At 43.1% G+C, this 12,922-nt stretch overlaps 1 protein-coding gene across 2 annotated transcripts in view; it reads right to left on the reverse strand.

Moving 5' to 3' along the window:
• The window catches only part of EXOC4 (exocyst complex component 4), a 611,454-nt gene that overhangs the window by 168,455 nt on the left and 430,077 nt on the right, over positions 1 to 12,922 (reverse strand). For both annotated transcript variants that reach the window (XM_026648604.1, XM_026648605.1), the window contains one exon: positions 4,733 to 4,952. In XM_026648604.1, the coding sequence (XP_026504389.1) occupies positions 4,733 to 4,952 (220 nt within the window). The remainder of the gene's footprint in view (positions 1 to 4,732; positions 4,953 to 12,922) is intronic.

A 12,922-nucleotide genomic window follows, 5' to 3' on the forward strand; every position in this document is an offset into this window, starting at 1 on the left:
AAAATCCAATCTTGATTTTAAAATTGTCTGTGTTGGAGAATTCACCACAACACTTGGTAAATTGTTCCAATGGTTCATTACTCTTAATGTTAAAAATTTACTTATTTCCAGTCTGAATTTGTCTAACACCAACTTTCAGCCACTGAATCATATGATACCTCTCTCTCCTAGATTGAAGAGCCTGTTACTAAACATATGATCCCCAGGTAGATACTTACAGACTATAATAAAGTCACCTCTTAGCCTTCTCTGTGTTAAACTGAATAGATTCAGCTCCTTGAATGTATCACTATCAGGCAGATTTTCTAATCCTTTAATCATTCTCATGGCCCTCTCCAATTTATTAACATCCCTCTTGAATTGTGCACACCAGCACTGGATACAGTGTTCCAGCAGTGGTTGCACCCGTGCCAAATACAGAGGTAAATCTCCTACTCGAGATTCCCTGTTTATACATTCAAGGATCACATTAGCCCTTTTGGCCACAGCATTGCGGTAGGAGCTCACGTTTAAATGATTATCCACCATGACTCCCAAATCTTTTTCCACGTTGCTGCTTCCCTGGATAGAGTCTCATATCCTGTAAGTCTGGTTGATGTTCTTTGTTCTTCTATGTATACATTAAGTATCAGGGGGTAGCTGTGTCAGTCTGTATCCACAAAAACAACAAGGGAGTCCAGTGGCACCTTAAAGATTAACAGATTTATTTGGGCATAAGCTTTCGTGGGTAAAAACCCACTTCTTCAGATGCATGGAGTGAAAATTACAGATACAGGCATAAATATACTGGCACATGAAGAGGAGGGAGTTAGTTACCTTACAAGTGGAGAACCACTTGACAAGGCCAATTTTGTCAGGGTGGATGTGGTCCACTCCCAATAATTGATGAGGAGGTGTCAATACCAAGAGAGGGAAAATTGCTTTTGTAGTGAGCCAGCCACTCCCAGTCCCTATTCAAGCCCAAATTAATGGTGTTAAACCGTATTAAAACCCATATTGTTTGCCTGTGCCCAGCTTCCCAAGTGAGCCAGATGGCTCTGCATCTGCTTTCTAGTTCTGATCGATAAAAACTCCTACTAGTCTAATGGAAGGTTCTTCACACAACTCTGTTTATGTTTCATGCTCCTGCCTTGCAGCTTGCCTGCTACTGCCGTCCTGCTATTACGCCTCAGTTCTGATCTGTAACATTTCTGCTATTCCAAAGCTAGGATGAGATTCACCAAAGTTATCTTCAGCTCATGTAAGGATCGGAACGCAGAAGTCCAGAGGTAAAAAGCTACTCCACAGGTGCCCCCGCGCCCTGTCATTTTCCATATGCTCATTTAACAATCACGGCTGCTCTTCGGCTGGAACAAATGCTATTTTGTGACATCATATATGAGGGACATGTTATTGATAATGCATTAAGTCCCCTGGTCTTGCAAATGGAGGCTGGCAGGTGACTGTAAAAGATTCAGATTGCAGGGAGGAGAAATCCATGTTAAAAACCTAGTAGTTTGAAGGTGTTGTGCTGCCCCAAAATATTTTACTGTGAGGAGAAGAGTCTCCAAAGCAGCTCAGGCAATATTTCTGAACTTTTCTGAACCAGGGACCGGCTTGCTGCCTTCCTAAACTGTGTCAGGGAGATCTCAGGGACCCGGCTGTCTGCTGCCCTTCTAAACTGTGTCAGGGAAATCTCGGGGACTGGCAAGGAGGCTGCCGTGGACTAGCGCCGGTTCACAGACCGGTGGTTGAGAAATGCTGATCTAAGGGACTTGCACTCCTAAATCCCTCTAGGCACTTTTGAAAATCTTTCCTCTGACTCTAGCTTTCATTTGTTTGTGATAGTTTAAATATATTCTAAACTTGCTGGAGATACAGCAACTCAAATCCATTGTACTTGGATCAATTGACTGGTTGTATTTGTCTTGAAGTTCATTAGTATGAACAACAAAACATGAAATACAGACTGCTACAGACTGTTTTCACAATTAATCTTTTCTAAACCAAAATATAAATTGCAAATACATAGAATCTCAGGGTTGGATGGGACCTCAGAAGATCATCTACTCCAACCCGCTGCTCAAAGCAGGACCAATCCCCAATTAAATCATCCAACAGATTTTTGCCCCATATCCCTAACTGGTCCCCTCAAGGATTGAACTCACAACCCTGGGTTTAGCAGGCCAATGCTCAAACCACTGAGCTATCCCTCCCCCCTCTGACAGTGATACATATTATGTAGGCACTTGGACAGCACTTTTGATCTTCATAGAACATTTCAATTGTTAATCAATCCTCAAAATACCGCTGTCATGTGCAGGGGTGCTAGAACAATTTGTACAGTGAAGATGCTGAGAGCCATCCAACCAAACTGTATACCTTGTATATAATGGAAACCACTTCCAGCCAGGGAGTGCGGCAGCATCTGCCGCACCCGTAGTTTCAGCACCTATGGTCATGTGGACAGGTAATAATATGTCCATTTTATAGATGGGATAAGTGAGGCGGAGAGGTTAAATTACTTGAAAAAGGCCATGAGAGGAGTCAATATCAGAGCCAGGGTTAGATCTCAGTTCTGACCTCCCAGTCCTGTGCACTAGACACCACGCCAGACCTCTCAATGGGCCTCCATATATTTCGTTATCACCCAAGTAAGGAGAAGAAATAGGTTTATTACAATCCCTACTAGTCCTCATGAGACTGATAAAGAACTGTTCCAATGAAGCATGTCCCATTTAAATACTGTAACCTTTAAGCCAAATTTCTTAATAACAAAATACTGTTTAGTCAGCTTGAAATGTTCTAAGATTTGCAAGCATCCCCAGTTTCCAAAGGTCAGACACAAGATAATACTGTATTTAAAAAAACAAAACAAAAAAACCCTTATAGCAAATGTTTTAAGAAAGCTAGTAACAATACTTCATGATGGATTTACTGTTGTTTATTGGATGATTACATCATCTGGACTCCTTGTGAAAGTGACACGCTAAGGCCCAGGAAGACGAGTAAGCCCTACCACCAGATTAGTGCACTATAATGGGTGAGATGCAGAGATGCCATTAACTGCAGGGTTGGCGGTGTGATTTACCCTTCTGCACAGGCAAAACATAGGTGTAACTTACTGGGTGGGTGTTAGGGACAGTAGGAAAAATGCAAGGGGAGCAACACAGGAGTGAAAGCTGGTTTCAGAATGAAGGGGAAGTAAGGAAGTCATTCAAATCAGAGCCAGGTGCGTCAAGTACTAGTCTTGTGCGTGAGGATAAAGTCACAGAGCTCAGCAATAAGTTGTGCTGTGTCATCATCAGGGATACTGTTCCTGACAGCTTGTATTCCATTATTATTTGCACAATTATTTCAAATTTGGTGACAATATATACCTCCAGACCAGTGGCACCGCTATGGGCACCCGCATGGCCCCACAATATGCCAACATCTTTATGGCTGACCTGGAACAACGCTTCCTCAGCTCTCGTCCACTCACACCCCTTCTCTACCTACGCTACATTGATGACATCTTCATCATCTGGACCCATGGGAAGGAGACCCTGGAAGAATTCCACCATGATTTCAACAGCTTCCACCCCACCATCAACCTCAGCCTGGACCAATCTACACGTGAGGTCCACTTCCTGGACACCACAGTACAAATAAGCAATGGCCATGTTAACACCACCCTATACCGAAAACCCACCGACCGCTATGCCTACCTTCATGCCTCCAGCTTCCACCCCGGACACACCACACGATCCATCGTCTACAGCCAAGCACTGAGGTACAACCGCATCTGCTCCAACCCCTCAGACAGAGACCAACACCTACAAGATCTTCACCAAGCATTCTCTAAACTACGATACCCACACAAGGAAATAAAGGAACAAATCAACAGAGCCAGACGTGTACCCAGAAGCCTCCTGCTACAAGACAGGCCCAAAAAAGAAACCAACAGAACTCCACTGGCCATCACCTACAGCCCTCAGCTTAAACCTCTCCAACGCATCATCAGCGATCTACAACCCATCCTGGACAATGATCCCTCACTTTCACAGACCTTGGGAGGCAGGCCAGTCCTCGCCCACAGACAACCCGCCAACCTTAAGCATATTCTCACCAGCAACCACGCACCGCACCATAACAACTCTAACTCAGGAACCAACCCATGCAACAAACCTCGATGCCAACTCTGCCCACATATCTGCACCAGCAGCACTATCACAGGACCTAACCAGATCAGCTACAACATCACCGGCTCATTCACCTGCACGTCCACCAACGTTATATATGCCATCATGTGCCAGCAATGCCCCTCTGCTATGTACATTGGCCAAACTGGACAGTCACTACGCAAGAGGATAAATGGACACAAGTCAGATATCAGGAATGGCAATATACAAAAACCTGTAGGAGAACACTTTAACCTCCCTGGCCACACAATAGCAGATGTTAAGGTAGCCATCTTACAGCAAAAAAACTTCAGGACCAGACTCCAAAGAGAAACTGCTGAGCTCCAGTTCATTTGCAAATTTGACACCATCAGATCAGGATTAAACAAAGACTGTGAATGGCTATCCAACTACAGAAGCAGTTTCTCCTCCCTTGGTGTTCACACCTCTACTGCTAGCAGAGCACCTCACCCTCCTTGATTGAACTAACCTCGTTATCTCCACACTGATTTATACCTGCCTCTGGAGATTTCCATTACTTGCATCTGAAGAAGTGAAAAAAATGCTGGCGAGTCGCTCAGCTTGGGTACCTGCAGAAGAGGCCGTTGAACTCCTAGCATCTTCATGGTGTCCGCATTGGCCAATATCTTCAGGGGGTCGGATGCCTTGGTGACACCTTCTATCTCTTTGTTGATCTCTGCTAGGACTTGATTAAGGAAGATGTTCTTGATGTACATGGTGAGGAACTCCCGGAGCGGACATTGTTTGGTTGGGCCAAGGCCCAAGGCATGCTCGATCTCCTGAATAAATCTAAAATATAAAAAGGGAAATCATACTTAGCCACACAATACAATTACCATGACGTACACGTTGTAACGTCCCATGCATACAGCTAGTGTGAGAACACAGGGTCAATCATGGGAGCTGGCGGGAAAGAGTTGTAAGATTCAGAGGCAATGGAGTTCTAACAGAGTGCACTGGACACAGGCAGGACTCCTGAGTTTATCACCAGCTATGCCCTTGACTGTACCCAATTTGAGATTCCTTAAAGGCTCCTGATCTTCAGAAAGGGCTGAGAATCTACTTAAAATGGAGGCACCCAAAATCATTAGTCACTTTTGAAAATTCTGACCTGCATGTGAACTTGGGCAAATCATTTTACCTACCCATGACTCAGTTTCCCTTTCTGTAAAATTATGTTCCACTTTATTTCGATAACAATAACAACCCCTCACTCTTAAATGGCTCTTTTCATCAGCAGATCTCAAAGCACTTTACAAAGGAGTTTTGTATCATTATCCCCATTTTTACAGACAAGGTAAGTGAGACACGGAGAGGTGACATGACATGACATGCCCAAAGTCACCCAGCCAGGCTGAAAACCAGGTATAGAACTCAGATCTCCTGCGTTCCAGTCCAGTGCTCCATCCATTTGGCCACAGTGCCCCTCCTCATGCACTGATTGATCCCTGGAAGAAAAATGCTGTATATGTGCTATGTATTATTATTTTATTCCAGGAGAAGTGATTGGATCACACTCACTTATATGCATGCAGAAGGCATGCTGCCTTTTTCCAAATATTGCCCCCCACTTAATGTCCCACCCTCCTCAAAAATTTTAGCATCTTCTCCATCAACACATCTGTATTTCACTGACATAATTTGCTTGGCCAAGACAGCTGCTTTTTCCAGGAACCACCTCCTCTCACATCAATAAAGTGACACCCTCAAGGCAAAGATGGTTTCTTTGATTTACATCCAAAATGACTGAAGTGAGTCATTTTTTTTTCTTTATTTCTTGAAGTGATGAGGACGATAACAAGAGAAATCACAATTAATTGATTTATCAATCTATAGTACTTGTATGGCTCTCATTATGGCAGTATTTGAGCACCTTGCAGACTTTAATGTATTTACGCTCACCACACCCTGGTGATGCAGGGCAGTGCTACTAACTCTGTTTTGCGGGGAGGGAGGGGATTGAGGCACGGAGAGATGAAATGACAGGCCAAAGGTCACACAGGAAGCCTGTGGTGAAGCCGGGATTTGAACCTAAGTCTCCCAAGTCAGTCCCTTAACCACTGGGCCATCCCTCCTCTCCATGGGAAGGATTTTTTGAACGGAGGCATTTCTGACATTTCCGGCATTTATCAGCGATGTCTTAGCAGTTACTATGCCCCCTGAACAGATCAATATGATTTTCTTAATTGTCGATATTTTCTGCTTCCACACGTAGTTCTCTAGATGAGGTAACTTCTCTTAGCAGGATTGATAGAGTCCCCTGTCAATTTCAGCAGCATGATTTCTTTCAGATATAAACCATTTGTTCCCTAATGCTTACACTCTGCTGACTTCATCAGTCTAAAATGACACATATGGGGTGAGGTAGCATCTGCATGGGGACCCATTCAGTCCAATAACTGAAAATTCACTCAACTGTCAGAGCTGCAGTGGGACTTCCCCCAGCAAAACGCACATGGAGAGAAACACAAAGGAAGGCAGTTTATTCCCTTGTTTGCACAGATCGATAAAGCGAAGAAAGTTATCCACCAGGGAAACTGCAGAGTCATGAAGCAAGAGAGAGACAGAAGAGGCCTATCTCTGAAATAACACACCCAATGTCACCAACTTCTGTGGACTGACATTTCCTGATGTCTTCAAGGGGATGCTTGTCATGATTAAGCTGTGACCTACTGTGCTTTTATATTTGTTCCCATATCTATTTGCAATGGTCATATCACTCTTTATATGGATACCCTTCTTTATACAGGGCTTCTTACAGAGCATTTCTGATCTGGAAAGTAATTTTAGAAATAAGAATTAACCTTCCCAATGCCCCTGGTAGTATCCTTGTTTTACAGATAAGGAAAGCAAGGCAGAGCACTTAGTTTCACAAATGCATACGCACATGCTAAGCTTTAAGCCGATGAATACTGCCATTGAGGTCAAAGGGACTACTCACATGTTCAGTTTGAGCATGTGCATAACTGTCCGTAGGAATGGGGTGTAAACGACTTGCCGAAGGCCACAGGAAGAGTTGGTATCAGACCCAGGATTAGATACAGAATTCTTAGTTCCCAGCCTCGTGCATTAATTTCTATCCCAAAACTCTCCTAAGGCTCCCACTTCAATCACCATAGACCTTGTCTACATCAGGAAACTACACCAGGTTAGGTAACCATGTGTTCTAATATTATGTAATTTCTTGGCACAGACAGGGTGACAGTGGCTCATTATCACTCAGTAAGGACCAGAAGCGTGTCCGCAGTGCTTTAAGGGATTTGTATTTTACTTGACGCGAACCATAAAGTAATCACAATGCATGTGAATGCTGATAGGCAGAGATGATTTAGGGAGTGTGAAACTTAAGGCTGCTCAGCAAAGCTTCCGAGAACAATGGTCTAAAGCTAAGGAAAGAAAATTCAAGCTAAATATTAGGGAAAAGTTATTAAGAGCCAAAGCAAATACGCAGTGGAATGGATGACCGAGGGATATGGTTGAGGAACCATCACTGCAAATATTCAAGAACAGTAGGATTAAATGATAATGGTAATGACAGTGAAACACTGAAATTTTCACTGGTTCAAAAGACTCCATTAAAGTAAGTGGGGATTTTGCATGAGAAAAGATTGAGTAAAAACCTAATAAGGATGTCATCTCAAAGGGAACAGCTAAGCAGTGTGGGTGGATGCTATAAGTGATTTTCCCCTGCCCTCACTATTTATAATCTCACTAAAAAACTGATCTCATGGAAAATATATTACACACAAACCCCCCTATATTAAAAGAACATTATTAAGGTTGCAAAGTCGGCACTCAAAAGGGAGGGAAAGCCAGAATTAAGGTTATTTGTACAACATTAGTTCGGCCCCCTTGCAAGTATGCATTATGATATGGTCTTCAATTACATGATCACATACAATTTTTTTTCACAGGTTTCCTCCCTCTTTCAGTGAACGGGATGGACCTGCTCTGGGAATGAATCAAGATTGTGTACTCAACAGCAGGGTTGAAACCTTTAGATCCATCACACCAAGCTCTGCCACTTGAGTTAATGGAATAACAGATAGAATTATTTGGTTGTCATCCTCTATGTGGATCAGCACTAGCGAGGGATGGGGCACTTTTCCAGTGCATTTCACACATAGTTGCTAACAGCAGAAGAATGATCAGACTCAGGATCCTTGGGTTCCCTTCCAGACCTCTTCTACCCCATTCCCACCAATCTATCTTTGTGTCCCAGTCTTGTCACTTTCACACCATGGCTTGTCCCAGCCCCATTCTCCTCACCTAATCAGCCCCAATCTCAGACTCCTTGCCCAACAAATCCTCCGTCTCATTCTTCTGGACTCCTTGACCCAGTCCCAGTCTCCACCCATACCCAGTCCCAATCTCCTTGCCCACCTACTCCCTGTTCCTGCCAGCTCCCCAGCCGCTTCTCCTCCGTCTCCATGCCCAGCCAATCCCCGTTCCTCCTCACCCATGTCCTTAATTGATCTGTCTCTCCCGCAGCAATAGGGTGGCCAGGTGACCAGTTTTCGACAGGAAAGTCTGGTCGAAAAGGGCACCTGACCAGACATCCAAAGTCTAGTTACTGCGGGCGGGGAGGTGCCAGGTCATCACCGGCACCAGCCACTACTCAGCCAGGGCTGCCTGCTACCTGCATTGGGTGGCTGCAGCTCCCAGCCCTGGCTCCGCAAGCTAGTCCCTCCTGACTTGGGTAGAGGGGAGAGTGGAAATGCAGTGAGCGATGGGGGGAGGAGGGAAGAAGAGCGATGGGGGCGGGGCCTTGGGGGAAGAGGCGGGGCAGGGGTTGGCAACCCTACCCAGCAACCTGGCCACCAGTCACCCCTCCGCCCACACTCCCTGTCCCATTCTTCCTTCTGACCCTTCTCCATTTGACTTAGGCAGCTTCTTCCCCCAGAGACCTGGGCCCAGCAGGGGCAGGTCCCATTGAGAGCTCAGGAAAGAGAGTCTTCCCGCTGTCAGTTCAGATGGCTGGACCTGAAAGAGCTTGAAGCAGCCCAGAGCTGCAATTTCAGGGAAAGTCCTACTCAGCTCCCAGCCTGACCCATAATATTTTATAGACAGACAGGCATGTATATAGACTATTATTTATTTCAATTTATGACAAATACCTATCTGAACCCTAGGCACTTTCTGATCTTTACAACAGACATGAGATATTTGACTGAGTGACCATCATCATTAAATAAATATCTCCACAAGAATACCTTCCAAAAATCCTCCTCACTCAGCTCACCCCCTCAGTCATCCCACCCAGAGAATAGGATAAAAAAAAGTCATTTTGAATGAAAAATTCACCAATATAAAATGATTTAAAAATTAAATAATTGAAAACTTTTGACTCTGGATTAAAACCCTCAAACGAGGCACAGCCGAGTGTGTGCTGCACACATGTCTGTGTGCCAATGGGCCTCTGGAATCAGATGCCTTTCCATAAATCCAAACCCCATAAGAAATCATCACAATGGTGAAAATGGCTCTATGATAGATCATTTCAACAGCTACTATTTTCGTTTTATTTTCCAAAGAGTGAGATTTTAGATACACTTTGCTGCCAAAAAGGACCATAAAGAAGGGATGAACCCTCAAAAGAAGAGCTTTGATTCAAATGGTCTGCTTAGATTGTTTTATTAGAAAAAGAACCCTTCAGATGCAATTTACAAGGGATTCAAGAAACAGTATCACCAGCCTCATTTAAAACCATCTCTCACTGGCACATGAAAATTGAAGAAAAACCCATAAAGGTTAACGCACTGTGGGGTGCATTCTCTCGATGGGTGAGAATAAGTCATATGGCGCATCAAGAACATTCCCCTAACACTTGGTAATTACACCTATTTAACATAACTGCATTCTTCCTTCTGTAAAATGCTCCAAAGCTTTCTCCAAATAAAAATGCAAACCAAGCACATCATCAGATCCTGGACCATGGTCACTGCATATACTCCAGGGTAATTGTCCAAAATCCTAATGAAGCTAAACGGGATTCAACTGATCAGATATACATTCTTGTGAAATGTCTGCATGGGATGGAGATCCTGAAAAGATGAGGAAAAAATGGAAATCTGCATCTCATATCCAATTCACAACCTGCGCTTGCAGAGTGATATACAAATTTAACTTGTTTTATCTCTCTATGAAAGCATTTGAGGTGATTTGTGACTACAATTAAGTGTTCCCTGTAGACAGAAAAGCACTTTACGTAAAATGAAGTGCCTTTTTGCAAATGACAGTCGTTTGGATTTTTTAAAAAAAGCACATCATTTCAGAATATTTAAGTCATTCTAACTCCCAACTTTGAAGGCTGCCTTACCTATGCTGTATGTGTTTAAAAAAAAAGATTGATTCAGAAACTTATATCATCATTCGTCCAATGCTTAGGTGTGTATTCCTTTTGTTATTAAACCTCTAATAAAAAGAAATGTCATTAAAAATATAGAAAATGCCTCACTGAATTCCAGTAACACCAGCAACTTCAATTAAGCCTACCCTGATTTAACTAATGAAGCTATTACCTGAAAGTGCCCCCAAAATAAACAACTGGGTTGGATTTTCAAAAGCACCTAAATCACTTAGGAGCACAAGTCCCACTGAAATTCAATGGGATTTGTACTCCTCAGTTACTTAGGTGCTTTTGAAAAACCTGCCTATTATATACTAGCTAATCCCCACAACACAACTACTCCAGAATCATTTCATGTTTATTTCACGGTAGACTATTTTGTATTATTATAATTACTAATAATAATGTACGGTAGTTCCCATGATGTGGTAGGTGCTTTTCATACATTCAAGAAGGGACAGCATCAGCTAGGAGAAGATCACAATCTAAGGGTAGACAAACAGACAGAACAATTGGCAGGACACACCCAAATCAGCTCAATTCACTGTATGCAGCACAGCAGAAGAAGGGTGTTTGAAAAGCTTTTCATTGTGAATGGCTTTCCCAAAATCATTTTTCAGCCTTTAAGGTAATTTTAGATTGATTAGAAGGAGGAATTAATAAACTGTGAAGTCTATGAGGCTGTGAAATAGGCACCCCCAGGAAGTGATGGAAGCTTCATACTATTCAGAAAGAGACTGTACAATGCATTGGAAAACATTCCCTAGGGACCAGTCTTACAACAGCATAGTGGATGGACTAGATGAGCCGGTAGAATTTTTGCATCCCTAATTTTCTGTACTTTCATTTCTACTTCACAGGTCGACACTTAAACTGCTTCCCTGTCGCCTGTATATGTATTTATCTAATAACAAAATAAGGAGTCATTTTAAAGTTTAATCCTAAAAACAAAAATAAGAAATGATTAAAACAAACTGGGTTATGCAGTCAATCCCCTTGCTGGTGCAGAATTGTTCCCTTCGTTACACTGTTGAATACTTTGTCTTGTCTACATTTTAATATCCCAAGTGGTGGATGTTTTCATCACTTCCCTTGATAAAATATTCCAAAGCTTGATAGATCTCACTCTTGGGAAGTTTTTGGTGACGTTAAACCTAAAATTCCTTCTCTTCGTTTCACCTTACACAATTTTTTCTTCCTCCTTGGTGATCACACCCTTCAGATACTTAATAAATCCTAGAACCCACACAGAGAACATCCTGCCAGACACCCTCTCTCCTTTATAACTAGGGGGATTCAGATCAAATGTCCCTACTGACTGCAGCTATGAGAATATGGCATGGGGAGAGAAGTGATTAAACAACATCCCATGAAACTGGTACTACGGAGCTGCTTATGACACTCTGCTTACGATGAAATAATTGGCTTGCTTTTTTCCATCCCCCTAAATAGCTATTTCATGTACCAAGTTGGTTGACAAAACCATCTCGCTGGAATAGAACCCAATTCTCAATACAATCCTCATTCCATTTCATCCTCTCATTCCTTTCTTTGCTCTTGAAGTGAAATCCTATTGAGACTCTTGAAGTGTCAAGTGGTTCTGATCATTACATATGTACGTAGTATAGTAAATATAAAACATCCGCCATTGTGGGTACACCAGAGATCATTTTCCATTGAAGACCCATCAGTTGAGTAGATACTAAAATGATGGAATGCACAGTACTTCCACAGAAAAACTAGACCACTGGGAATTATTTTGGTTACAGTATTACCAGTTACCATTGAATTGATATATCTCTGAGGAAGGTGCTAATGATAAATACCTTAACCATATGGAAGATAAACCAGCTGTCTACACGAAAAGACTGTGTGCAGGGAATAGTATGTAGGAAATGGAAGCCCAAGCTCCCACCTAGGTGACAGAGCACAAGCTAACAGAAGGTGTAGGCACAACTCCTTACTGAGATTCGTCCATGGTGGTTGTATTTAAAAGCCTGTCAGTTTCCTCTCAGATAAATACTTAAGTTGATGTCACTATCTGAAGGATTCCCTGCACTTACTATAGGACGTACCCAGGCAATGTGGCAAAATGCTGAGGTAACAGTTATCTAAGAAAACTTGCAAATTTTAAGGGGAGACCACTAAATCTTAGGCATCTGTCATCGAAGTAACTTGGGGTACGTCTTCACTACCCACCGGATCAGCGGGTAGTGATCGATCTATTGGGGATCGATTTATCGCGTCTAGTGTAGACGCGATAAATCGATCCCCGATCGCTCTACTGTCGACTCCGGAACTCCACTGCGGCGAGAGGCGGAAGCGGAGTTGACGGGGGAGCAGTGGCTGTCGATCCCGTGCCGTGAGGACGGGAGGTAAGTCGAACTAAGATACGTTGACTTCAGCTACG

This window comes from Terrapene carolina, unplaced genomic scaffold (assembly GCF_002925995.2).
Source record: "Terrapene carolina triunguis isolate 2854851 unplaced genomic scaffold, T_m_triunguis-2.0 Scaffold68, whole genome shotgun sequence".
Classification (NCBI taxonomy): domain Eukaryota; kingdom Metazoa; phylum Chordata; order Testudines; family Emydidae; genus Terrapene; species Terrapene triunguis.